The 27,531-nt window shown below is 36.8% G+C and overlaps 1 protein-coding gene across 5 annotated transcripts in view; it reads right to left on the reverse strand.

The window, feature by feature from the left end:
• The window catches only part of EVC2 (EvC ciliary complex subunit 2), a 106,915-nt gene that overhangs the window by 60,195 nt on the left and 19,189 nt on the right, over window positions 1-27,531 (reverse strand). For 3 of the 5 annotated variants that reach the window (XR_004778746.2, XM_035547291.2, XM_035547290.2), the window contains exons 8-13: window positions 23,369-23,520; window positions 11,655-11,979; window positions 8,837-9,076; window positions 8,289-8,464; window positions 2,845-3,004; window positions 1,281-1,741 (exon numbers count right to left, since the gene is read on the reverse strand). Coding sequence is in view for 4 of the 5 variants with exons in the window: in XM_035547291.2 (XP_035403184.2) it covers window positions 1,281-1,741; window positions 2,845-3,004; window positions 8,289-8,464; window positions 8,837-9,076; window positions 11,655-11,979; window positions 23,369-23,520 (1,514 nt within the window). In the remaining variant the exon portion in view is untranslated. Of the gene's footprint in view, window positions 1-1,280; window positions 1,742-2,844; window positions 3,005-8,288; window positions 8,465-8,836; window positions 9,077-11,654; window positions 11,980-23,368; window positions 23,521-26,073; window positions 26,210-27,531 lie in introns of all 5 variants that reach the window. The other 2 variants (XM_035547292.2, XM_035547293.2) reach the window with 2 other exon arrangements.

Here is a 27,531-nt window from a genome sequence, read left to right on the forward strand (position 1 = left end):
TTCAGCACTGAAAAAAAAAGTCTTCACAGGAATTTTGGACTAACTTATTATCTCTTCAGTAGCAACAGAAATGAAAAGCTATCATTCAAAATAATTCTTTGTGAAAAATAGCAGATGAGAACACAAAAGAAAGAGCTGGGAACTGTGATAGAAATCTCAAAATTGACAGTGGACTGAACATAAAGTGACAGATTTTAAGAGACTTTTGGTAGAATAGTTGCGTAATGCTGCAGTTTTTGTATGTATTTGCCAGTATTTTACTGGAAAAAACAATCAGCTTACTATTGCAGTAAACAGATAGCATCTAACAATACATCAGGTGTATTGCATCTAGACACTGCAGACTAGAACACAATTATCATGGAATCATAAGTTATAAAAACGAAAGACTTGCTGGGTCATACAATCTACTTCCTTGTTCTTGCAGGTCTGTTCTCAGCAATATATTCAGAGATAATAAGACAAGTTAGAAGATACACTGAAATAGCTTATAGAAAAAGTATTTAAAATGCTGAATAAAGTACAAGGGCTTTGAAATTAAAAACTAAACTAAGACACAAATGGATTTTTTTCCTCTAACAAAGCAAACATGCAATGGGCAAGGTTTCTTTTCCTATTTCTTTTATGTGGCTTTACACGGTACAGCAGAAAAACTTACAGAGATGCTGTCAGGACAAAACTGCCTGCACAAAACTGTTTTACTTTAAAGAAGAGGTATGAAGCAGCTTGGGGCCTCGGTATCAGCAGCACTTTGTCAGCAGGACAGACTGGCCAAGTGTCATGTGTGGATCTCTTGAACCACACAGGTACACTACTGTGCTGTATATTTATGAAATACGTAGAAATGCTTCTGTAAAACATAAAATGAGCACCTGATGAATAAGGCTTGACTTGCAGCTGGAATGAATGTATCAAAATTGAGTGCAGGGCTCATTAGGCTTGACATCCGAAATGACATTTGCAAAGTGTTGGACCTCTGAGAATGAACCAAGAATAATAATGAACGATGTACAAGTGACACCTGATACAAAGTGAAGTCAAGTATAAAAATACCACTACACCTTTTGGTTTCAAAAATTCTGTTTCCTGGAAACTCTACTGAAGTGTCAGACTGTCAGTGCATGTTGCTGGCTCTGCAGGGGCTGAGCACTTGTGAGAAATCAATTCCCAGGTGCATGACATATAATTGATCATTAACAACTACATTCAGACAGGTATGACAACTCCTAGCTCATCATTGTTTACAAGAATAACTAAGAAAAAGGCATAGAGATACTTGCATGAATACCGACTGTTCCCAGCTCCTTAGTTTTTTTTGTTCCGAAAACCTAGCTTCCAGTTCTTGGCTTAGTTTTTGTCTCGTGAGCTGCAGCAATTCTTCAACAACCATGCGCTTTTCATGTTCTTCCCTTTCAAGCTGTTCACGTTGAACAATGATCTCTTTTTTATGCTCTTCCACAGCTTCCAGCAGGAACATCTTTGGCACGTTGAGCTTTACCAGCTCTTGCACAAATATTCCATACTGAACACGCTTAAGCTCCTCAACAGCTTTCTCTGTTAGACTAAATATAAGGTCTTTCAGGTCTTCACTGGCCTCATTATCAAGCTTTTCAGTAAGTTCTTCAAATTCAATGGCGTGATCATTCAGAAGATTTTTCCAGTGGCTCAGGTAGTGAGTGACCTCCTTAGTGGTTTTGAAGGGGTCCCCTAGTGACAGCTGCTCCTTTCGATGCTCTTTCTGCTGATTCATTTTTGAAAAGAGGAACAAGATTAAGAGAAGGAACAGCTCTCAAATTCCAGCTCTTTAATTACAAATTTCATAGCAAAGCAAAGTTTCTACTTTTGGTTTTAAGTGCTCTCGAAACTGCTTTTCAGCATCCAGAGACTAACTTAATCCTCAACATCATGGCTTTGTGTGCAACAAACAGGCCTGTGATAATTTGGATTATTGTTAGATAGAAGGGCTAACACCTAAAAAAAAGTATGGCCTCGTGGTTTGACATAATGACAAACAGCTGAATTGTAATGATCTGGCAGCGTTCCCGAAGTAAATCTGGATCAAATAAATACCGATGAAGAAGAAAATAAAATAAAAATGTTTTGTTGTTGTTCTTTGTATTTGTTTTTGATTTTCCCCTTCTTACAGCAAGCAGCAATTTCACCAGAAAGCTAAACCAAAGCTACCTATACTGAGAATAAAGACAACAAATGGAAGTCTACATCTTTATACCTACCGTCCCTCTTTGCAGCGACATCTGTTAAAGAGTAGAAAACACTGAAACACATATCCCACAAAAGGTAAAATTAATCTCACCTAATTTTGGTCACCTAGAGATATATCACCTAATCCAATGTAAAGAACCTAATGTAGTTTTTCCTACATCCTTTAGGCAGAGTTTTGTAGTTGACCTGCAGGAATTTTAACTGTGCAATAAAAAAACATTTAAGTCCCAGCCAGAAAATCCACAGGAAACAATGACTGTCACAGATCTGTGCCATCTCCCTCACTGATTCCAGAACCTCGCTGGTCTTTTGCCTGTCTGCACAGAGGCTTCTAACACCTCCCTGGAACAGGTAATACTAAGTAGATAGGCTTCATGAGTTTCTCTACTTAGGTCAATTCCTTGCATTTTTAAAATTTTTAATTTTTAAAGAACAGCTATTAATTTCTGAATACTTAACACAGCAAATGGTGGCACACAGATAAAAAGAACAGACATTTATTTTCATCTGTGCTCCTGGCAGTGTCGACCCCCATCCTAAGAACTATGCTTTACTTTTTAACTCATTCAATTTTTTCTTCATGTTAAGCCCTGTGAAAATAAATATACTGAAAATAATTACCTTTTGCAACATTTCCCGCCTTCGCTTGATAATGAGTTTCTGATGAAGCTTTTGCTTTTCTTGTTTCAAATCATGATCAAATTTCTGTTTAACAGAATTAATTTCAGTCTCAGCTCGATCCAGCAGAAGTCCCAAATGACTTTCAGGCAGATGACCCGCTCTGTAATAATAGTGTTTGAAGTCTGTTATCCTAAATTCTTATGAGCAAAAGGATATTTGAAGTAATTAGTACCATTCAAAGGCTCAACAAAGTAGCCACACAGAAAGATCTTTATTTTTTTTTAGCAGTAATATCTGGGGAGACTCAAAGAAACAAGTGGATAATAGAAAGAGAGTCGTAATCTCAAAGATGAGTGCAAAATGAAGCCAGTTTGTGAGGGTAGAGTGAACATTTATAAAGAAGGAATGTGAAGAAGGAAGGAAGGGAAGGCAAATGCAAAACCAACTACATATCAGTTAGTAATGTAAGCAATATTCAAATGAGACATTTTAAACCTTATATATTATTCATAATATTTACATTTTTCATTTAACGCCACTGGAATGCAACTCTGGATGTCCTTTATAAATAGTAATTAGAAACAATTTTGTCTTTTAAGGATGTAATTTAACCAAATAAAAACACTTTAAAAATATTTTAAAGATACAAAGCAATCATATCCATGAACAGACTTATATTCACATTTTCTATTGCATTTAAATCAGAACATTTTTAAACATTTCAAGCTAACAGTGAAATACAATACTCTGGCAGCGCAAATCCTCACCCTTAAGCGCACAGTGCTTTCAAATTGGAGTTTAGGACAATGATCTACCTCCAGCTGCTGTATTACTTAACATCAAAGAGTAAGCAAAATCCCAATCGTAGTTACTTAGACAGCATGATGGTTAAGAAAATCTCCCTCTACATAAACCGAAATTGAACTTCTAAAATTTCCCACTATCCTATCTACACCAGAATTTTCCCAAATCTTTCTCAGAAAACAGAAGAATAAATGAAAATCATAATGCAGTCAGACAAGGCTGTTGGGCATTTTTAACTTGTAATTTTTAATGTTAAGCATAGTGAGCTTCCAAAATGCAGGGTTAAAAAGGTCAAAATGGAATTTTGAACAGAAAGCACCAATTCCTAAACTGAATCTGGATGTTGTCTAAACACCTTCTGGTTTATTTTCCAAATCCCCATTTTCATAAGACATGAACATTATTCACAGAGCTTGGATTCAAAATAATTTTGCAAAATCTCTGAAAATCAAGACATTAATATGTTGCTCTTCCAAATCCCCATTCCAAAAATAATACCTAGCCCAAATAATAAACTAGAGATGTGGCTAAAGATCGCAATCTACCACCAGAATCCTTTTCCAGAAAGTACAGGATCCTACTCTATTAGGATTTGTTGATACTGTCATAGCTTTATTCCAAGTAAAATCTTCAAAATACAAGCTAAAAGAAATAACGCAGAAGATGTACGTCTTAGCTTGTTTGCAGGCACTGCAATAGAAATGTGGTATCCAGATTCCACAATTCACACCTCTCTATCTACTGCTCAAGCAGCTGCAGGTATCTGAGTAGGCCACAAAATATCCCCTGCGTACTGAAAGTGCTGGAAAGAAACTCTGAGCTGCTTTATTACACAGTTACGTCAACCAGACAGGGCTTTCTTTTACAAAGGTGTCTTCCAATGTCTGCTGAATTTTTCTAATCTTCTACAGAAGGCAGATTAAAATACCTCTCAGTAACTTGAGAGCATCATTCACCAGACATCATTCACAGATCTTCTGGCAAAGTCATTTTTGTCTTGAAAGCAAATAATTTCAGTGTTATGTTCAAAAAACCCCCAACAATAACAGACTCAACAGCACCAAGTTTTCTATCTATACTTGTTAGCTCTAATACCTCCTTTTCATCAAGCCCAACGCAAAAGATTAGTGAATCAAAGGTAGATTTATTATAGTAAGAAAGTAAGGTAAGATAATAACCAAGATATTATTTTTAACACCTTCAGCCTGCCTCGTGTTGAAGAAATAAACCCAGCCTTGCTGCATCCAATTAAAATCCCCGTCCAGGGCAGTGAAAGGGACTGCAATAGAAAAAGATGGATGTGCTGGAACCATCCCACAAGTGAAAGATTTCAGAATAGCCATGCAACATTGAACGACTGGAAGACGATATATACCCACCTATTCTTAGGATTAAAAAAAAAAAAAAAAAAAAAAAAAAAGAGTTACGTTATTTCAGTTTGGGGTTGTTGATTTAGAGATCCAGCAGGTCCACAACCCAAACTGCATGTTATGTAGTACTGTAAGATCTATCTCTTTATTTATTTGGAATCTACTTATTTAGAAAGCCCAGGTAACAAAATAGTGCCACTATGACAATCTATAGAAATTTAATTAGTATTATGGTAATTCTATGGCAAGAGACCTTCATTTCTGGTTTCATATAAATACAGTATAAAAGTAATTAGAATACTAGAATTAAAAGGCGCCCTGTTCCCAAAGGACTGTGAACTAAAATACAAAATAAAAGGAGAGAAGAAAGATAGTGAGACAGTATAGACTGTGTGATAAACTGCTTGCTCTCGGCATATGAGACATCTAATCACCGAAGAAATGTGCAGACACATGTTTAATGTCTTTGAACAAGGAGAATGTTAATGAAGGAAAATACTGCAGTAACGACAAGGATGTTTACAGGCGGATTCGCCTAAATGCAGTAAGCATCTTTGAAGGTACAGAGATGAAGTGTGCACTCATTAGCAGCCAGTATCAGAGGTCAATTGGAGGCAAACCTTGATTTCGCTGTACTGAGCAAAAGCCAACAAGTTTAGGAGAAAATGTGAAATGAGGGTACTAAAAGTAAAAAGCAGCAGTTCATATTACATGCTATGGAGAACTGTCTACGGAAAGCTGGACCAGAGCAAAGGAAGATTGATTTATGAAAGCTAGAGAAGATGCAGGAGAGACTGAAGCATAACTGATGAAGCAGAAAAGCTGTGTATGGAGGTTGACACAAAACAAACCATACAGACAGAACCTGCAAGACAATGTCGATGTTACTGAACTTCAGCTACTTCAGGATTTCACCCACTGAGCTAGCATATTGCCATCACAATTGAGGGAAATAATTCAGGGCAATAAATGCCTTATACAGAAAAGAGCTGCAAGCAGAAAAGGTTAAGAGATTATGAGAAAGCTTTATACTGATGCATTACCACTGGATGTGTTCACTTTCCAGTGCCTACTTCCTGAAAGGTCCAGCAAGACAGATTGGAAAACTACTTTGGTTATATCAAGATCCACATAAATGAAGAATATTCACAAGAATAAGAGACCAACATAAGATGTTTTGCTTTGATCTTTTATGTCAAAGATAATCAACTGCCTACTTTAAAAACAATTCACAAGAAATGCTTGAGGTCTCATAAATATTACAGTTTTTGGAGAAATTTATAAAGGAGCTTGAATTGTTCATAACTAGTGAATCAGCAGAACTGGACTAAGCTTTTTAGGAGAGCAAACAAGAAATTAAACTTCTTGTGGGAGTTCAGATACTCACTAAAGAACAATGCAACATGCTACAAATGCTGTAGTTTAAAAATGTGACGAACCTGGCACCTCTGGGTATACCCAGAACAACATCAGGGTAAATATTGCCTCAAGTATCACCTTTTGACTCATTTATTTGTTAAGGGAAAATACAAAACGCCTAGCTAGACAACCCTACAAATCTATAATTACCATCCGAATTTTAGAACTTGCTTTCCTGCGTTTTGGCACTGCAGCTCACAGACTTGCTTTCCAAACAGCACTGAGTACACACAGCCAGTCCTAACAAATGGGATATTTTATTTAACTGCTATCTTTAGAAAGCTCAGCTTGAAAACCATGGCTGCTTTACTTCATTTAAAATCTTCACAAATCTCCCTAGAATTGTTTTGGCTTGGTTTCATTTTGCTTTTTATAACCTTTATTTCTGGCTACACATAAACTTTTTCATGTTAATTTTGAATTGCCTTTCTATCTGATAAATTTTAAACATCTTATTACGACCTCTCCCCTCATCATTTATGTGCTGTTTTATGTATTCCTCAATTCTGTTTACCTGTGGTATATCAGTTTCTCTTCTCAATATAAATAGCTCTGCATTTTAGAATTCCATTTTTTAACTGTAAGTTTAAGTACCATTATCAATGTTAGGCATAACAGATTAAGACAGACCTGTATTTATATTTAGACAAGCAAATTCAATGCTAATATGAAACTTAAGAGGATATTATGGATACAAATTTAAAGTACCAAACCATCAAACCAAACTACACCTGCTCAAATTGTAACACCCCAAATTATAAATATTCCCCAAATCAGTTTAGAGTTAAAAACTGAAATTTAAGCCTTCCTAGCACAGATTGTAACTTCCTCTGGGTTTATACAAAGATATTTCAGTTTGCTTGTAGAAAAAGGTCTAGCAAATGATCTGTATTACTAGATTCTGCAGCTTTATAATCTCAACATCTAAAGAATAAATAACATAACAGTTTGGCCAAAATTTGCTTGAATGGAATTCATGCCCCAGCAGGTATGGGAAGTTAGAGAAAAATAAGTAGTTCTACACCCAAAAAATCAGATGGGATTTCTTCTCTACAAATGCCATCTCCAACTACGGTCACGTTTCCTTTGCCTGCAGAGTACTACCACTCTATGAAGTTTGAAAAGAGAGTGCTACAGAATTTATTTTTCATCATGTTAACGATCCTTTAAGGGGGAAGAGGTTGATTGTTTTTGCAGAGAGTTTTGTTTTTTTGTGTGCAAGCATCCCTCCCATTAAAATATATTTTTGGGGATGAGATCTACAAGGTCTTGGATTACTAATACTAGATGTTTCCTCCCCATCCTGTTAATATGTTTTTTGACTATTAAGTGCAGCAACAGACATACAACTATTTTTCCAGCTTGAGAAGTCCCAGTTGTTCATTTCAATGATTTGATCCATGGATGCAGTGGTCGTACAGAAAAGAGTTTCTCATTAAGGCTCTTCACATAACGACATCTGTGAAAACATCTCGGAACGTTTCTTATATAATCCAATTCTAAAAAGAAGCATGAACTGATGGAAAGGAACTCTCTGTGGAAGATGTGCCTAAATTGTATTTCCTATGCCAAGAGATTTATTTTTGTCTTTGAGCCACACAGCTGCAGATTTTAGCAAAACAGGCAAATCAGTGCAAGCATACTGGAGGAACCTCTCTCTGATCAACAAAATCTTGAGGCTAAACTTAAGAGTATGATTCCAACATGGCAGCAAACAGGACAAGTAAAAAGATGAGCAAGCAAAGGTTAAAAAAAAATAGGTAAATCAGATTATCATACCAACAGATGCAATATTTGGTAATTTTTAAACTGACTTTAAAACTGACTTAAAAAATCAGCTGAGATATTTACCTTTCCATCTTATTAATGAGAGCTGATATCTGGGTTGCTGCTGCATTTATAAGAGTAGAAGCTTGAGAATCCATTAACTGTACCTTACTTATAAGATACTCTCTGTAAGCAAATCTTCTATTCAGATGGTATTTCTTGCTAGCTTGCAAAAAATCCATTAACTCTTCAATGTCTCCCTACAGGGAGGAAGGAATGTGAACAAATATATCTAATTAGATGTAATGTTAATTTCAACTAACACCTACGGATATCAGGCCAAATTTGTTCATTAATAATGAAAAGTTAAAAATTTCTTACAGGTGAAAAAACAGTGAGCTTATATATATATATATAACAACATATGTACGTTGTGCAGATATCTAAATGTCCATAATGATAGCAATATATATTTTGAATGTTACTCCTATGAAAATTAGTTATAAAAAGTGCTAACATATGGATAATATCTTCTATATATGAGTGCAGATATTTTCCTGAAACATTTCACAGAAGTTACTGTGCGTTTGGATTCTGTCATTAAGTTAGGAATGAAGCTGTCATCCTATTACCTGTATTTTAGAGTAATCTTGCACTAATGCTTTAGCTGCTTCCAATTTCAGTTCTCCCTTTAAGGTAGCATTTGTTATCTGTGTAAAAAAGATGTTATGGAGCTCCTTTCTCTGGGAAATAGCCAGTTGTCTATAAGCTTTTGCAAAATATTCCTCCTGCTTTACCAGAAGGAACCTCTTCAGGTGGTCCTGCTCCAGCCTGTGAAGTCTATCCAGAAGAGTTCTGTATTCAACAGCAGGCTGCAGAAAAGAGAAAAATAAATATATCTGAAGTGATATTCAGTATTCAACATTTTTTAAAGTATCATTGCTACTAGTTCATACGTATTTTATGCATACTCTGATTACTGTCATTTCAGGTTTGAATGCAGACTAATACTAAATCAATGTACACTTCCCATGTTTTTCATCTCTTGGAATGATGGGTTGTACAACAGTCAGTTTATAACCCAGGTAACACTTCCAAGGCATTATGAAGTCTTTTTAGAATATACATGTAATGAATTTCTTATGTTTCATCAATTCTGCAATCATATTAAAATTGAATAGACTTCCAGAATTCAGAAAGAATGAAAGAACAATAAACACGCATTTTAAAAGCAATATAAATTAGAAAAAATACTCTACTGCAAATCTTTATAAGTTCTTATTATCAGTGACCTACTTTATCTATTGGTTTCTACAAATTAATCCAAGAGCACCACTTTAGAGTTACAACAATGGTGCAGAATTAAATGGCAATTAATTTAAAAGCCTCTTTGCAAGAAATACTTTCTCATAGTTCTCTAGTAAGACTTAACATATTCATAGTTTTAATCTCAGACGGCATAAACTCATTTTAGAATCAAAAAATACATTTCCCAAAGAGCAAAGGATGTTTCTAATGTCAGCAGAACTACTAAACAATAGGCATGTTGGTCTTGTTCTGAATTTCATCCTATTAATATGGGGAGAACTGTACTTTGCACTGAGCCCCCCCACAGGTCACCCCTCATTCCCAAGTGATGCATTGCAGGCAGCAAACAATTAATCCAAAAGGGTAGGGAATATATATTGTGTTTTGACTGAGAAGGGTGAAGAGGTTGGTGCTGCAGCTGGTTTTTTACTGCTGTTTTTCAGATGTCACCCACTGGCAGGAGCTCTAGTGTGAGCCATGCCTAGCTCCCCAGCATGTCCTTTTGGACCAGGTTCCACAGGGAGTATTAAAACACATTCCTTCATAGATCCTGGTGCTTCTTGCTGTGTTCAGAAAGCATGATTAGTATTACGGTTTTAGGGGATAAAGGTGGATAACAGGACATAAGTAGATGATAAATGCATGAGGACAAGAATTGGATTGGCTTTAATTCTTTCACTGACTCCTAACATTGAGGATTTCTAATATAAACCAGACTGAAACAATATCAAATGTATTTTGTGCAAAGAAAAATTGCCAGACTAAGAGCATATTTAGTGAGAGTTCACTAAATATGGTTCACTGGAGTCACAATCTAAAATTACCTGGAAACCCCAAAGAAGTTCAGCTGGCTTACGTAAGTCCACCAGCTTTCTCCACACAACAGCCTGATAAATTAAAGTTCTTCCAGAGAACCTCAGCATACTATAGTACCTTTGCCTACAATTACAGCATACACAAGCATGTGCAAGGGAATATACTGGTGTAACAGAATCTATTCCAAACAAAACTTATTTTGTCTCTATAACCCATATGAAACAGCTGAAAATTCAGAAGTGCCGCATCCAATACCCATGCATCCACTTGCACATCCAGAAACAAATCCCCACTGGTAAATAACAAACTGTACTATTTATTCCCACAAGTCATCCTAATAAGCTGAGTTATAGACAAGCATGGAACATTAACTTGGGTATGTTAGCATTTTAAAGTTACAGAGGTAGAATATTCAAAACCTAGCAGACTTCCCTCCAGACACATAAAATGAAAAGGAAAAAGATCAGTCCATTTTATTGTAAAAAAATCATTATACCTGAAAGATGACATTGAAGAACAGAGCATGATTTTGCAGATAGGATATTGGACCAGAGGATGTCAAGACTTAGGCACTGCTTCCAGCTAATGACTATCTATGAAATCCTAGGCAATAATACCCATTCAGAAAGAGATCTTTGGATGAAAGTAACACACATAAGCATTAAGCTTTTACTTAAGCAGAGCCCCTAAACTTGTAAAGGATTATATTCTGTCTTAACACAACTTATCCCTCTGCTCCCCAGAGGCTATTTTCAAGAGAAGTCCACTACCTGCTTTGCATATAGACTGTTCTGCGTGCCTTTACTTGGCCTGGAAGAAATCAGTCTTTGGTGGAGCTTATATTTTCATTTCCTTCAAAATAAGAATATAAATCTTGGAGAATTTTTACCTAGATTGTTAAGGTGTATGATGCAGATAAGGTTTATGATTCTGCTCTGAATGTGCAATATACTTTACACAGTGTCTGACTGGATTTCTTTGGAATCACTACCATACAAAATAACAAATAATAACACACAACTTTGCAAGGGTGGCTAAAAGTGACTATGCAATAAATAAATAAATAAATAAATAAAAATCAGGGTAATAATAGACTTCTGTTTTCAAGTGTCGATACTCTTGATATAATTTCATTTTCCTGGTAAAGTAAAACACACAGAAAATGTCTATTCAATCACTCTATTTATCAAATCTGAGTTTCTGAACACATTTAAATTGTATAGTATTAGTCTTCTAAGCAAACAACTCAGCCATCCTAGTCTAAAAGAGAAACCATCTACATAAAACCACATCATGCAAAGTATCTTGATTTTATACAAGATTTACCTTTTCATTCACTTTCTTCATTAATTCTTCAGCTTCTTCATTCGCAGCTCTCTCTTTTTGGCGTTGAGCCTCCATTTTCTTCCTAGTTTCCAGATTACATTCAGCTGTGAAAGCCACAACCTTTCTTTCATACTCTTCCTGAATCTCCTTCTCCATTGCAAGAAACTGTTTTTTAAAAATTGAACTCATCCTCTTCTCCACATGAGGAAAGAGGCTGTGACTTAAAACCATGTTCTTCATCATCATAGCAATCACTTCTTTACATATCTGCATTCGATATGCCTCCAAATCAGCATCTGCCCGAGTCAGGCTGGCAACCTCCAGGCTGTAGAAAGGCAATTGGGACTGTTTAAAATCTCAGACCACAGGAAATTTCTATCATAAAACAAGGATATCTAGACTTATTATGTAACTGAGAATGGCACTCAGACAAGTGCAGAAATATCTCAGCACATGAGTTTACTAATCATGATAGTAATCATTCATTTAAAAGCAGAGTGAACTAATTTCTACTAAACTAACTTCTATTTTATATATATATATATATATGTATTCATACACTTCTGGTTTAGACCAAAAAAGGAAAAGCTTTACTTTGGAACACAAAACTTTCCCTCAATTTAAAAGCAAACAAAAGCCTCCAACAGAAAATAAACTTATGTTGGGAAGCACACAGTGCAGATGAAGTATCTGAATGGACTATAAATTCTGCTGACTCTGTAAAATAGTTCTAAACTCACTGACCCATCCATATTAATGCATTACTGGTTTGTGTTCTCCTCTGGTATATTTCCTTCCCTGCAGGGAAGAGGGAAAAGTGTTTTGATTATGTGCTGATATAAACAAATTAAAGAAGCTGAAAAAGCTGATGCCTCTGTCTCTCATTAAGAGTAACAGAGTCCTAGAAAAGACCAGAGGTGTTTTTTTGTTTAAAAAAACAAACAAACAAAAAAAAAAAACACCAAAATACAGTAAATGAATACAGTCTTATTTATATTAATTTAAACTGGAATGACACTCTCATTTCATACAATACTTATCTATTGTAATTTCTGTAGCTTTGCCTATTCTCCAGTTGATTCAGTACTGGAGAACTTGATATTTTTTGCCCTCGTATGCCAGCTTACATGAACACACAGCAGTATATGCTTCTGTGTGCAGATTAAGTACACAGTAATTTTTTGGGACCTAAAATATACACTATTAAAAACTTAAATCCATTCTTTTCTTTTTTTTTTTCAGTTAGGCTAAAGCATTGATTGGTTCTGCAGCCAAATCTTAGACTAAATTTCAAATCCACAGAAAAGGTCTTGGGAAGATTTGCAAAGTATGAGAATGTTACTACATTCAGAATGCTATACATCAAAGCACACAGATCTGTAAGCACCTCGCCTTTTTGTTAATTTTTCCTTTCCTTATATAAGCAAATTAAGTTTAACTAAAAGAAAGTTAGCGATATATTATCACTACCCCTCTGTTAAACATGAGAGATGTACTTTTCCCATTCAGAAATCAATGTGATGTAATTAAGTTACTTTCTTACCATGACTCGAATTCTCTCCAAGTATTTAAGAGGTAATAGATTAAGTTTTGTTAGTTAATCATAAAGAAGCAGAGAGACATTTCTGTTGCAGTCTCTCAAAAGCCCAGAAGCACACTGGTGATGCCCATATTTGTCTTGCTGATCTCCTGCAAGGCTACCTGTTGCATCCGCAAAACCAATGGTGGAACAGAGGTCCTTTCCTTCTGATCTTTTCTCCCATATAGAAGCAGGAATCAGACCTCTGTGCCGGAAACAGCTTGTGCCTGAAACATTCCTCACAGTAATTTGAAGATCGTGTAAGAGCTAATATTTTCTGCAACATCCCCAAGAAAATACAACAATCCAGCTTCTATGTGCAGCATGCAGGTGGATATTGCAGGAGAGCGTCTGCAGGTACAGCCTTCTTGGGTGGTGGTAGAGGAGTGGCATAGCTACACCCACACTGACCATGGTCAAGTCCCCCAGGACACTGACATGCTCCCTCTCCCTGGCGAGAGTACTTCTTGCTCCAGCACAGTGGAAAAGCCACAGAGGACACTTGACGGCAGGGTCAAGGGAACAGGATGCCAAAGCAACACAGCAAGCACTTCAAATTGGCAGCACAGACGCGTATTTCTGTCTCAGTCTTCTCTGTTTACAGAAGACCTAGGACACTTGCTGATATAGCCAGCTAGTGCTAAGCTGTTTACTTAAGACAACTTCTACTTACCAACTTTTAAAAAGCAAGTGTATCAGTTTCATGTAAATGTACTTAAATAAAAAGAAGGATCCAAAAAAATGGGAGATTTATGCTATAACAATTCCCTAATGACTGTCCCAATTAATTATTAGCCTGCAAAATTCAAGCCACTAGAGTTATGTCTCTGAATTCCTGTTTCAAGTCTCGTAGCTGTTTTAACTGAAGCATATCTGTCTTCCGCAAGAAATAGCACATCTTGGTTTTCAAGCATTCCCTACTGGAGAACCAAAAAACATTTCACTTCCTAATTCCTTTAAGGCCTAAAAAAGGTCGCGTTATCCTCAGCTTGAATTTGACTAGTTTCCGCTTCCAACTATCTTTGTCTGCTGGAGTAACAAATTCCTTAGTCGCTATTTTTCTCCTCTTCATTTGTGCACTGATAGATGGTGCTCACAGCACTCCATAACCCTTTCTTATTGAAGTGTGAAAGACTGAATTCCTTAACTCTCTCGCTGGAAGGCAACACCTCGCAATTTCGTTGTGTTGATACACAGCTGGTAACACAACATTAATTTCTTATCACATATGCAGGATTTTTTCCACCGTGCTTGGAATAAAAAGTTAAGCCATTCCTCATCCACCTCCTTACTAGTTAGTTTTATGGTCTTCAGCAGTGATCCAAGAATGAAAATCAAAACCAAACACCATTACAATATTTTCTGTCGTTATCTTTCTCTTAGTCTTCTCCTAGCACTTCTTTCTTTTTCTGCAAGTTATTACAGACTAGACTTGATTTCATTTTGAGCAAGATTTCCATGCTCCTTCCTGTCTACAGAAAAAACTATGGTACCCACCTGGCAGCAAATCTGTGAAGAAGAGAACGAAGCAGAGGAAGCACATGAGCAGTTCCACCAATCAAAGGTTAATAACATGGAGAACAAGTAATTAGAAGCCACACTTCTCCCATGTCACATCCTGGCATACAGCAGTCTTTTTTCAATGGAAGCTGAAGAAAGGTTGTGTCTATTGAAACTTGGTATCTACCTTACATGTGATGTGCTCTGCTTCTGGTTTGCCTCCTCCACAGCAGGCTGAAGGAGTGAATCAAGCCTACCACATGTGCACCTTGCCTCAAGCTCTCACGCCAAATGAGATATGTGCCCAGAATTGAGGGCAGCCCTGATCCTTAGCAAGCTGCATCAATATCGTCTTGGAGTCTAAGACGTCAACAGGCAGTCTTTAACCTACTTCTTTCAATTTTTGACACTAACAGCCAGTAAAAACCAGGAATCTTCTACATACAATAAAACAAATGTTTTCAGACACAAGTCTCCCAGAAGAACAATGCTTACAATCATCCAGATTAAATGTGCAATAGTGACTCATATGAAAAAAAAAATATCATAACCTGACGCTGTGCATCCTGAGACCAAGGTAGATTTAGTAAGTTGCTTTTAACGATCTGCACTCTTCCTGTTACAGCAATTCATGTTTAAAAGGTCTTGTATCTCTTCCTAAGCATATTCAACATAATAGTAACATGAAAGCCAATAAAGTACAGTTAGCAGATGGCAATCTATTGATGAAACAGATCAAAGCTTCTTTTGGGCAAAGCATGCAGAGAAAGGATAAGGACAGGACAGCAGGTACGTAATACAAAAGGGGAGTGGAAATGAGAAGCAAACAGACATAGAAAATGAAGCTGCAAACAGCAAGTGTAAAGATTTTTCACTCACTTGAAGAGGAAGAGTGTTTAAAGATCTGTCAGAGAAGATCTGGGAGGTGAGAATCCCAGATGCCAAACACAGAGAAGCAGAGAGAGTGTCTGAACATCTGATGTCTTCCACAGACCTAATGAAAGAATACAGGAAAGCAACTAGAGTCAGGGAAGAAACAAGCATAGTTAATTAAAACAAACAACAAAGGAAAAGTTTTAACTAACTACAAAATAAATTACGTCTTTAAGTTTTATTACTAAAATTAGAGGCCCAGAGAGGGAATTTTAAAACAGGAGAATTAATAGCTGCTGAATGGCACAGTCCTAAAATGAACTAAGTGCTTTTAGACACATTTTTAAGTGTCTGGAGAGTTCAAAAAGGTAAGAAACTACTGTGACACAATTTTCTGAATTCTAAAGGGATGAGGAACATCAATCAAATTCCCCTTCAGTGATATTTTTCACCAAAACTAACCAAATCATTTACTTTTAGAAAACTCATCTCTCATCTGCAAATGGTACTCAATTAGTAACATACTACAACAGCATCCTGAGGAGACTGGAGCCCCGTGGTGGCGGTTTCTGCAAAGGCCTCCCTTCATGGTACGCAGCATTGCCAAAAAGCATACGACTTTAGGCTATTTGTGGATGGCTTGTGAGTCCACCATGCTGCACGCATTGCTGTAGCCATGACCTGGGGCACCATGGCCTGATGGCTGCACCAGCTCCTGCTGGGGAGAGGAGGAAGGGGGGGAAACACAGCCCCTCCAGCCCGGGGGCACCCATTGCAGCCTGCACGTGGCACCGCACTCGCAGGCACAATGTCAGCGGGCAAGCTGCGGCATGGAAGGGAAGAGGGGATGAGAAAGAAGTGCTGAGGTCCATGTTGCCTTGTTACACTTCACAGAAGTGAACATGGACAGAGGGAAACCCCTCTGGGGTCAGACAGGAGAATCACACAGCTGTGACTTCAAACAGTATCTTCCAGTGGTGGCTCTAGTAACAGTAAGCGGAAAAAGCCAATTGCAGTATAATGGGCATCAAACGCATTCAGCTGCAGATGTGGTTTGTTTCCTAAATCATCCATTTATTGACGGATTAATAATATAGTAAGTTGGGCTGTATTGTTTTTTAAACAGGGGAATGCTTTTATTATAAAAGCTCATGACTATACTGGAGATTTCCAACCCCCCAGAGTCAGACTATGAAGCATATCAATGCTAATATTTTACAGAATCCTGGTTCTAAAACAGAAAGAAAGAGGAGAACAAAAATTAATCTCCTGGTGACCCTCTTGTGCTTTAAACACCACAGGAAATTGCATAACAGCAAACACTGATCAACTACTGTCACTATTATTTCATTCATTTCAGTGAACATGAAATTACTGTGCTGATGTGGCCCATTTGTGGTGACATAGCTTGCTCCTTTCTGCCTCTGCCTCCCTTCTTCCTCCCTCTGCTTCTCATGCTCTCCAGCTGTGTCAGGTCACAAAAGAGACCGCAAACACTCTGGAGCAGGCATCTTACCCACGCTGCACCATGATGAGGTGAAAATCTCTGCGAGAAACCCAAACTGTGCTACAGTAGAAGCAGATGTAAAGACGTGAGGTCTAAATGACCACTAACAGCTACCAAATGCCCGAAGCCAAAGTCTTCAGCCCTCATGTGCAGGGCGTATTGCCTTGCCCATCTGTGTTGGTGGACATCAGAAGATGCTTTGCACTATACCAGTAGCTGTAATGGTCTGCAGCCAGCTCTGAACTGGGAGAGGTCATCCATCAGTCCTACGACACTGCTACACAGCTAAACATAAACTCAGCACCTGAAATGTGAGCCTACAGAGAACACAGGACATCTCATAAATAAATAAAATAGTTAAGAAAGGGACTTGACTATTATCTAAGGATATATTCACATGGATGAGTCACAGATTAAGTTTAGCTTTCCTAAAAAAGACTACATGCTGACAAACACAGAAATAGGATTGTCGTGGTAGATAGATAAAGATTTAAGGAAAAATAAAAAAGATGATAAATTGAGCTGAGAGATCACTGTTTCTTCTTCAGAGAAAACTGACTCATGAAAAATTGCTGAACATGTAAGTACCAGATTTGGCAGCTATTTCATCATCAAATTCTTTTAAGTTGCCACAGCAAGAGAGCAGAGGTATTTCAATTCTTAAATTCTTTCTTTGCTTCCTCTACCTTATGAGCTACTTCCTATTACCTATCAAGCATTTGTGTTTCTCTCATGGAAAAAAAAAAAAAGGACACTTTATGCATTTCTCAGATTTATAACAGCATTTATAACACAGAACTACAAACGCAGGGTCTGGGGTTCATTCCATGTGTAGGTGCTTTATCTTACTGTTACATCTACGTGATTATTATTTATTTTTATATTCCTGCATTGTACACATTGCACAAAAACAGAGCTATGAATACGACCTCCCTCCAAAAATTCTAAAATTTCTGTTATACATTTTAAAAGTTATGAAGTACAGAAATTTAGCACCTCCATTTTTTTGCATTAAAAACGTAATTATTTGTCACCATTTTCTATGGAGGAATATTCAGGTCTAGCTGCTATGACAATATGATCTTTTTCTTCTTACGCTTCATTTGAATTCAGGTTTAAAAAACAACAAAAACACATTGACTCCATAGCAAATTAAACTGAGATGTATGGCAAAAAATTTACATTTAGAAAGAAAAGGTGAACTTCTAATATGGTAGTAAATTGTTTTTGACTTTTCTGTCAAGCATCTCTGGAAACGTTTTGATCTTGTTCTCTAGTACGTTGGCCTCAATGCCCTCTACCATCAGAAAAAAATAAGCTTCAGTGAATACATATTACTTAGTGATCTGCCAAAATAATTGGCAGAGTTTATTGTGTATCAGCAATGAGGTTCAAGTTCAGCCAGAAATTCAGCTAGAGCTTTGCAAAATTCAAGTAAGCTGAGTTGTAGGAAATAAAGATGAAAAAGAAAAGCTGTAGCAGTGGAAAGTCATTTAAAGAAATAAAGTTGCCTTTAAAATAGCTGTATCTTCTGATACTATGAGCGTGGTCAGACTTCATCACATTGGACACAAAGCCAAACTGCTCAGCTATCTTCACATTCCGTTCCAGACACACAGTAAAAGAGACCTACAACATTTTACAACACAATTTTCTAGTGCTTATGTTAAATATTCAAATCATATAGCTTCTTCTCATTAGCATTCATTGCCAATGGGCCAATATTAAGGAATATACACAGTAAGGAACCTACTGAGAATAAAAGCCAAACTATTTTGCTGCATAATGTGCATCAAGGATATGACTTACTAAGACTAAACTCACAAAGTAAGTAACTAAGAAGCTTTCTTATGAAATATTAAAAGTATGTTTTGTTCTCTTGCCAATCCTCCTGACATCGCAAACTGTCTACACTCCAAAGATGTCCCTGTCCATAAATATTGAACACATGCTCCTAATGTATTTGCTAAACAATTTGGCACTGTCACTTCTTAAAAGATATTAACTATTAACCTAGCTTCATGCTATAAAGAGGACAAAAAATTCTGTGGCTCTTAGTTTTCTGAGTAATTTTCTCATTTGTGTCTGGACAACTGAACAAAACATCAGAATGATTACACCTGTTTACTATCACAATGTAATTCAAAAAGAATATATCAGTTACGTTGGCAAGTATATATGTTCACCACGTAGAGAAAATGACACACAGCTACACTGAAGGAATTATCAAACTAGAATATGCTTGCTGAATAAAAATATAAGCAAGATTTTATTGGTTGAAATATGTGAAGTATCAACCCATCTCTAACAAAAGCCCATATACTTTTGCCTCCCTAAATAAAAAAATGCAGGATTATGATGCTGAAATTCATATTCAGTATACACATGACATGAAAACACTGTGTTCAAAATACAAGCTCAGCTCTTAGTATACTGTCACTCCTGTGAGACAAATCAATCCTCAACCCCTTGTTCCTTACAGAACACCCAACCATTCTACTGGGTAACACTAAATGTAAAAAAATAAAAAATAAAAAATAAAAAAATAAAAATGCAATGTTGTTGAAAAAATGATTCTGCGACCATAATCAGTAAAACTATAACATTTCATTCCAGCACAAAGTCCATTCAAATCGACTGCAATTATCCATTAATAAGTTACAAATGCACATTCTTTCTTTTCCCATTATGTTTTGCAAAGCACTATCCTTAAAACAGATAATTCAGTAAAAATAAGGATTACTCTATTCTGTTTTTAGCACAGATTGTTGTCATAGAAGCCTCTAAGGCAATGGTACAGTATTTTATCTTTGTCTTTCGAATCTGCTAAAAGCCTGGATAATGTACAACAGTTTATATATTAAAATACTAAGATGAAAACCTTTAAGGAATATAGATGTGAAACTAAAGGACTGTCTTCCCCAGCTTATGTAAAGAATATGGAACAAAAATTAAGAGACAGGGAAGCATCCCAGGCTTAGTATCATAAAAGAGTGCTAACAATGAGAGATAAAACAAGGTTTATATTCTAGCTGTTGAAAAATGCAGGAACAATATTACATATACCTAATATAGGCATTAAGTTAATGCTGTAGCGTTTTAGACCCACCATCCTGCAAGACTGGGATTTGTCTCACTTACCTCCAGACTCCTGTATCTGGGTTAATCAGCCCAGGCTTCAGACTTTGCAATCAGTGGGCACAGCATTCATATGACTAATTTCTGGATGTCTACTTTAGGTTAAGAGGGGTTATACCCTAGAAGTGCTCTTTTTCACCACTGAGTAAAAAAGGGAACTCAGGACAAGTTAGTATAGAAGTTTCCATCACAGAGATCCTCATTTGGCCAGATAAACTGTGCCACCAGCAAGAGAAGGGCATGCAGTAATTTAAAACCCAGGAGTGCCAATGAATGGTCAATTCACCTGTGTGTTATCTCCTAACAGTAAATAAACTAGACCAAAAAAATACATGAAAGAAGATTTGGGATAATGTAAATATCAATGGCTACTTCCTAACCCCTAACAGAGGCTGATCTGAGCCCTTCACAGTAACATCTATCACCCTTTCAATCCTCTCTTAAAGGAGGAACCACAGCAATTCTGGATGTTTTTGTGGTCCATCTATTATTCTCATCCCAGAAAAATCAATAGAAAACTCAAAAACTGAAGAAGATTAGTGACTGTTTGCTAACAAGCATTTATTTGCTATGATGCTCTACCTCCTTACAAAAGCATGAACAAATTGAAGACTATCAAAGTTTTCTCTTGAAAAAAGCAACTTGCCCAGAATAGAGTAAATTTGTTTCATCTGCCATCAACACTGATGCTGCTTTTTGTGTCTCCCATTCCTGACGGAGAAGGGGATTAAGGAAGTGATTTCATCTCCCTAAGACTCTTTCAGACATTTCTAGTTGCCTAACTGCCAAATTTTGAAATGACCAGCGATGGTAACCTACGTAAAGGGACTGAAAACTCAAATGCAAAGGTTTGGGGCAAAAAGTTAGACATCTGCACTAAATCAACAGTCCACCATAATGTCTATCAGAGGAGAATTCTTCTACAAAAAGATGTTGTCTCCCACATGCAGAATATAAAATCACACTTTTAAAAATCTTACAAGCTCTTTCTGCTTCCTATGATCAGTGAAATCCTGTGCGAATTCCAAGCCTGATAACTATTTACATTGATTTTAAATCAGCCAAAAATATTCAACAGAAATACAGATGCTCTTCAATCCAATAATGTGGAATAGTGGTTTCAGTGGAGACCATACACAATGCTTAAAATAAGCTGATGGCCACTGTAGTGTTTTACAATCACAGCTCTCTGCATGATAAAATCATTGTACGCTCTATCAGCAACTGAAAAGTCATCAGTAAGGATAAGCTGGTCCAGTATGTTTCCAAAAGAGACACAGATGAATCCAGGTGCCCTAAGACAGATAAATCCCCCAAATGGGTCTAGTGAGCATCATATCTACTGTTGTTCGTGTAGGATGGTGTAATGACATGAAAGCATTCCTTTCTATTCCAGCTATTTCAGACTATACCAGCATTTTTATCTAATATTTTACACTATAGCTGAGAAAATCCTTTTATTTTCTTGAACATCCAAAGAGACAAGACAATCTCTGCATTTCTGCTTTCAGGAGAACTGCCAACTCAAGCAGTTCTGAGGCCATTTTTGAGGCAGTATTTTCAATTTTGCGTAAGTGACTTTGTAACTTATATCCTACTGGACACCTTTACTGCCTTCAATGAGGAATGCTTCAAACAAGTACCTGTTTTGGGGCCAGACCTGACTCCATACAGTTACAAGGACTTCCTACAAGTACTCCAATCATATAACAAGCATCGGCTGTACACTAATTCCACTTGTGTTCTAAAATTACTTCCATTATTACAATGGAAAATCAATTAAATCAGTTATAAAATTTCAAACTGTTACCTAAAGGAAATTGTTGGAATGGGAAGCAGATAAATGAAGTGGTTTGATTGAAAAAAAAAAAAAAGAAGAAGAAAAGGATATGGAAGGGAGGAAAGAAGCAGAAACAAGAGAGACATTTGCATTAACTGCATAAGAATATTACAAAAACATGGCCCTAGGACACGTACTCAAACTAAGAAATGAATCCCATTTTAAGGGTTTAGCTATATAAATAATCCAGTTATTCAAATAACCCTTTTCAAGGGTTTGCAAGAATATTTACCTTTCTAAATCACAACGTTATCTCAAAACAGTCCAGTATTTTTGTTAAATCTAGCAAGATATTCTCTATCTCTAATATAAAATAATACTGAAATGAGTTTAAAAAATGTTTGACCCTCTTCTTTTTAACATTCACATAACAATTTCTAGGATAAGTCTTTTAAAAACCTGCATTGCTTTATAGTTATAAAAGCAAAGACCAACGTGCAATTCACAGAGATAAGCATTCCAATTATCAACAAAATGCAGGAAATAATAATGCTGTTAGTTACCCTTTAACAAAGAAAATTACTTCCATGGTCCCTTACCTTTTCGTCTTCTGCAGATTTTATAGTTGCATAATACTGCCTGTAACCTGACTTGCCAGGAGCTAACTATAAGACTGAACAAACAAAATCTGCTCTGTCCTCACATCAGACCTTTTTTTCCAGTTCTACTGAAGAACAGATGCCCTTTATTAGCTGCATGTTTCTGTCAAACAACCCTGACTGGCCTTTCAACAAAACCAGGAGAGTTTCTCTGCTCTACCCAGTGGTCCTGCTGATCCCATCTACATGGTATCTTTCTGTTAGCACTACAAACTGTCACTCCTTAGACTCTGATCCAGGTGTTTCCAAAATATGCTGCTACACAGAAATGCCAGCACCCAGAAGGGGTGCGCTAGGATAAAAGCCGCAGTTCTGAAAGCAGAACTGTGTTCAGCAATTGTAGAATATACCCTTTCAACATCATCTTGTACACAGAAGTTTCCCCTCATTTAATGAACCACAGGGAAGCAAAAACAGATGTTCATTTGAATTGGAAAACTTGCATGCCTCAGGCCTATCTAGAGCTGTGACTTCTATAAGTGAAGCAATGTAAATTATGACAATTTTCAGTTCCCACAGATGGCTATCTTAATACATTTCAAAAACCTAAGGTAACGCAGTCATATGTGCAAATGGACACTCCAAAAATAACAATTAAAGGGTAGATAGTCAAAACATGTTCAAAGATTTAGATGACGATAAACGTGATTAATGTGATGTAGCAGCAGTAATTCTTACTCTTCTAAAGCCTGAAGCATATTCCCCGATTCTTCAAAGGTCAGTATATCAATGATTTGGTCATTCATAATTACATCTTCACTAAAGAGATCACCTGAACTGAACTGAGAATGTTCCAGTTTGTGATTTTGACTGAGTTCATGTTGTATCTCCTAAAAAAGAAGACAACAAAAGTAAGCTTCAGATTATAAAAAAACTTACAGTGAAGCTGATCTCATTTTATTGCAGGTAACCCTGAGTTACTGGAAAGACTCCCACTTATCATCACATTGTACAGCTGGAAACGGTATAGAGCGATTGTGTAGTTCAAATACATATCTAGGATCAACTGTAATACTTTTGTCTCAGGCTGAACTTTTTTTTATATAACTGATCAGGAGTACTAATGAAGAAATTAATGCAAAGGATAGCAGACTTTACATTGACATCAGTAGGCTTGCAAAAGCCTTCCAAGGAGGTTATTTTCTACTATAAACTTTCTAGTAAAATTTTTAAAAAATTTCTATGGTATACACATTACATATGGCAAGATTATACTACTAGACAGTTCACAGGTCAGTGAGACTCCCTTGAGATGGGCTAAGAAAATCACTATACAGAAAATTGCTGTAAGTAGCTCATGCTAGGACCAAATCGGTCTTTTTTTATAACAATGTTATCTGAGGTTTTTCTGTTAAAAAAAAAAAAAAAAAGACAAGCTGTTTAAATGGAAAGGGATTATTTCTTCAGGCCTAAAAGAAATAAAAATTGTTAATGTAGTAATTTTCAACCAGAGAGAGTAAAGCTGGAAGTGATTTCTGAGCTCATCTGGTCCATCCACTGGTCTGAGACTGGATCCCCTCTGCATAATGAGACGAATTACAAATTTACCTATCATTAGATAGAAAAATTACTGCAAATCTATTTAAAAAAATAAATAAAACCTTCTTTTGTCATTTGTCAAAAATAATAGAAAAGATAAGTTGTTCACAGAATTTAAATCACAAAGAAAATACATCTTTTTTCCTCACTTTTTGTTGCTTCAGTAGAGCAAATATAGATGACTTAGCACATGCACTGTCTTCAAAATCTATCGTACATTGTAAAAAGTTACATCTGACACAGCATTTTTACCTAGAGATAGGAAACCGATACTCGTAGTTGTGTAAAGCAAACTGCACACATCTAGTCCTGAAACAAATTATCTCCAGCAAGACCACCCCAGCCTCTGAAATCTGCTATGCCCCACTGCAATGCTTCCCAGATAGCCTGTCTCAAGCAGAGCAATATGTGGAAGCTGAGGTCTCCGAGCAGAGTGCTACGTCTGGGTACATGCTTCTCAACACATTTGTCCTCTGTGCAAAAGCACTCCAACTGCTATGCAGAAGAGCAGAGCACTGCAAGTGCATTACCATCCCTGGACTGCCTCCACACTCCACAAATGCCACAGCACAGCAGTGTCCCTGAGAAACACATCTAAAGGGTTTCTTCATTTTGAAGTCGGTTGGCATAGGAAGAATAAAACCCCAATGTGCTCTCCAGACAGCCAGATTAATGTGCCTACAGAAATGTTTCAACCAAATCTTTAAACTTAACGTGGAATTTTTTTGAAACCTTTAAACAGACACTTTCATTATAGATTATAAATTACAGCTTTCTGGGCGTTTGAAAAATCAGACCACTGAAGAAAAAATATCAAACTGAAATCCAAAAGTAGAGTGAGAACACAGCCACCACTTACATTTCTGTCAGTCTTAATTGCCTCAATTTGACAGCACCAGCCAGCACAGTTTATACTATCCAACAGCGCCAGAGGGAGTCTCAAATGATACGTCTCTCACCTGTACCATCACCTCCAACTTAACCCAACATATTCAGACCATGCCCAAGTGAAACTGCAATAGACAGAGTGACACTGCCTGCTTGACCTGGCAACCCAGTAGGAGATCTACCACCACCTGAGCAGAGGAAGGTTTCAAACCTTTGACACCCCCCTTTCTTAGAGGATCGTTCTCATCACTGTAATAGTGATTGAGGTCTCTATCTCCCTCCCACTGAAGTTGTTCTACTTCATATAAATATCAAAATAATTTTAAAAAGCAAGGACTGGAACTTGGGCCAATCTGATGAACATTCATCAGACTGTATTTTCTCTCTCTGACCCAGTATGTACTGAAATACTTTCTAAGAACTGGAATGATCTGGATAAAGAGCACTGTAAGTGCTCCATCTCCAGACCCAACTGTTTTGCTTAATCACTCGAGAGACCAAGGTAAATCCAAAGATCTAAGAGACCCAGATTCAAACCCCTGTTCCCGATAATCAGAAATACAATTTGGACTCATGTCTTCTGCATTCAAGGTGAGTGGTCTACTCAGAGTTATTCTGCCTCTCATTCTGGGAGCAAAAGGAGAGATGAGGACAAGGAAGAAGATGAAAACAAATGCAAAGCCAGTGGGTAGTATCGCTCCCCTATGAAGCTTAACAACCAGTTATTGACAGCAGTTCTTTTGATCGGACTATTCTTACATCACCTCTAAATCTGACTGTGCTAAAGATTTAGGGTTGTAAAGATTATAGTACCAGTGAATTCAATCCAGCACTTGGTGCCTTTTTATTTAGCCTCAAAAACACTTTAGGCAATCCATATTAGTTTGCATGTTATATCAGCAGAGATGGTTAATAACAAAGTTATATAAAGTACTGTTACAGAAAGTATGACTCACCTGGTTTTTACTATGGAAATTCCATTTTAATATTTTGGTTTGATAAAGAATGAAAAAAACAGCACATGTCAATACAAAGGAAACGAAAAAAAGCAATGAAGAACCCTGAAGCATGGATGGCATGGCTGTATGAAATCTGAAATGGAAAGACCATATTATTTAAATTAAATTTCCTATATATACAAAGATCAGACTTAAAGATCACAGCAGTAAGCAACATAGTAAATTACTTGTAAATGGCTTCATAAAACTTCAGTGTTACTCAGCATTAAATTACAATTAGTAATTTTTATTTATTAATATTTTCCAACAAGTGTCTATTTTCCATAGATTTTGAAGTCTGCATGCCTTTATGTCCACCTAGTCCAAATGCCTCTGTAATTCCAACAACAGATCTCTCATGGATTGAATTGTAGCTGCTGTGACTTTTGGGAAGGCTGTACTTAATAGCCTGTGTTGCCAATCTCTCCAAAATCTCATTGAAATTAATGGCATTTGACATTGCCCAGAGCCTCTGAAAAATCAGTCTGATGTTGACTTCCTGAAATTAATGGCCATTTCTTGATTCAATAAAACTCAGTAAACAACACTGGGATAAAGCACTAACGGGAGTTCAGAATAAACAGGTAACTGACAATTGATAAAACTCCCTAATTTGTGTACATCGTACCAGTTTCTCCATGAGACAGAGTCAGAAAAGAGTAACAGGAGCACTGGAACTACAATTCAACTAATATCTTTGCAGGCCTTTCACTTCAGGTCTTAATTTAATCTTTAAATGGAATGGCATTAAAAATTAATTTTTACTTCATGCTCCATGTAGCAAAAGTTAATTTAATGTTTGTTTAGTTCTTTGAGATGTCTGCATGAAAAATATAGCACAGCTACTAGTATAATGTTTCACCACAAAATAATCACTCTGCTGGGGCTAGAAAGTGTAAATAATTAACATGCCGCTTGCCAGCAGGGCTTGGTCATCTCATAAAGCAGAAAGCTGGGAGCATTCCATAGAACAAACAGAATTCGGCACAGGAAGCAACAATCAAATGCAGTCTGCAATTTAGAAAGTATTTATTATAATTTAACAGCAGAATTTGATCCTTTTACTGGCTGCTTATGGAAAAAAGTCCTTGGATAGGGAATTATCTGTGCTTTTATACAACAGTAAAACGAGTTTTGGAGGTACAGTCCATTTCCCTGGATACAGCCTTGGATTACAGGCTGTAATGCCTGAAAGCATCATGGTGGATGCTGTGGCATACGGAACCAGAGACCCCATACAAACAATGGCATAGGACCAGTTCAGCACTGCAGGCTGACCTCCAAACCACTGGCACATCAGTGAGCCTCAAAACCCATATGCAAAGTTAACTTCTTAAGCCATCTCAATAGTGTGAGGCAAAGAGGCATTCCAGGCCTGATTTTCTTTCAAACGTTGCTGCGCTCCCACTGATTTAA

The sequence above is a fragment of the Cygnus atratus genome, chromosome 4, assembly GCF_013377495.2.
Source record: "Cygnus atratus isolate AKBS03 ecotype Queensland, Australia chromosome 4, CAtr_DNAZoo_HiC_assembly, whole genome shotgun sequence".
NCBI lineage: Eukaryota > Metazoa > Chordata > Aves > Anseriformes > Anatidae > Cygnus > Cygnus atratus.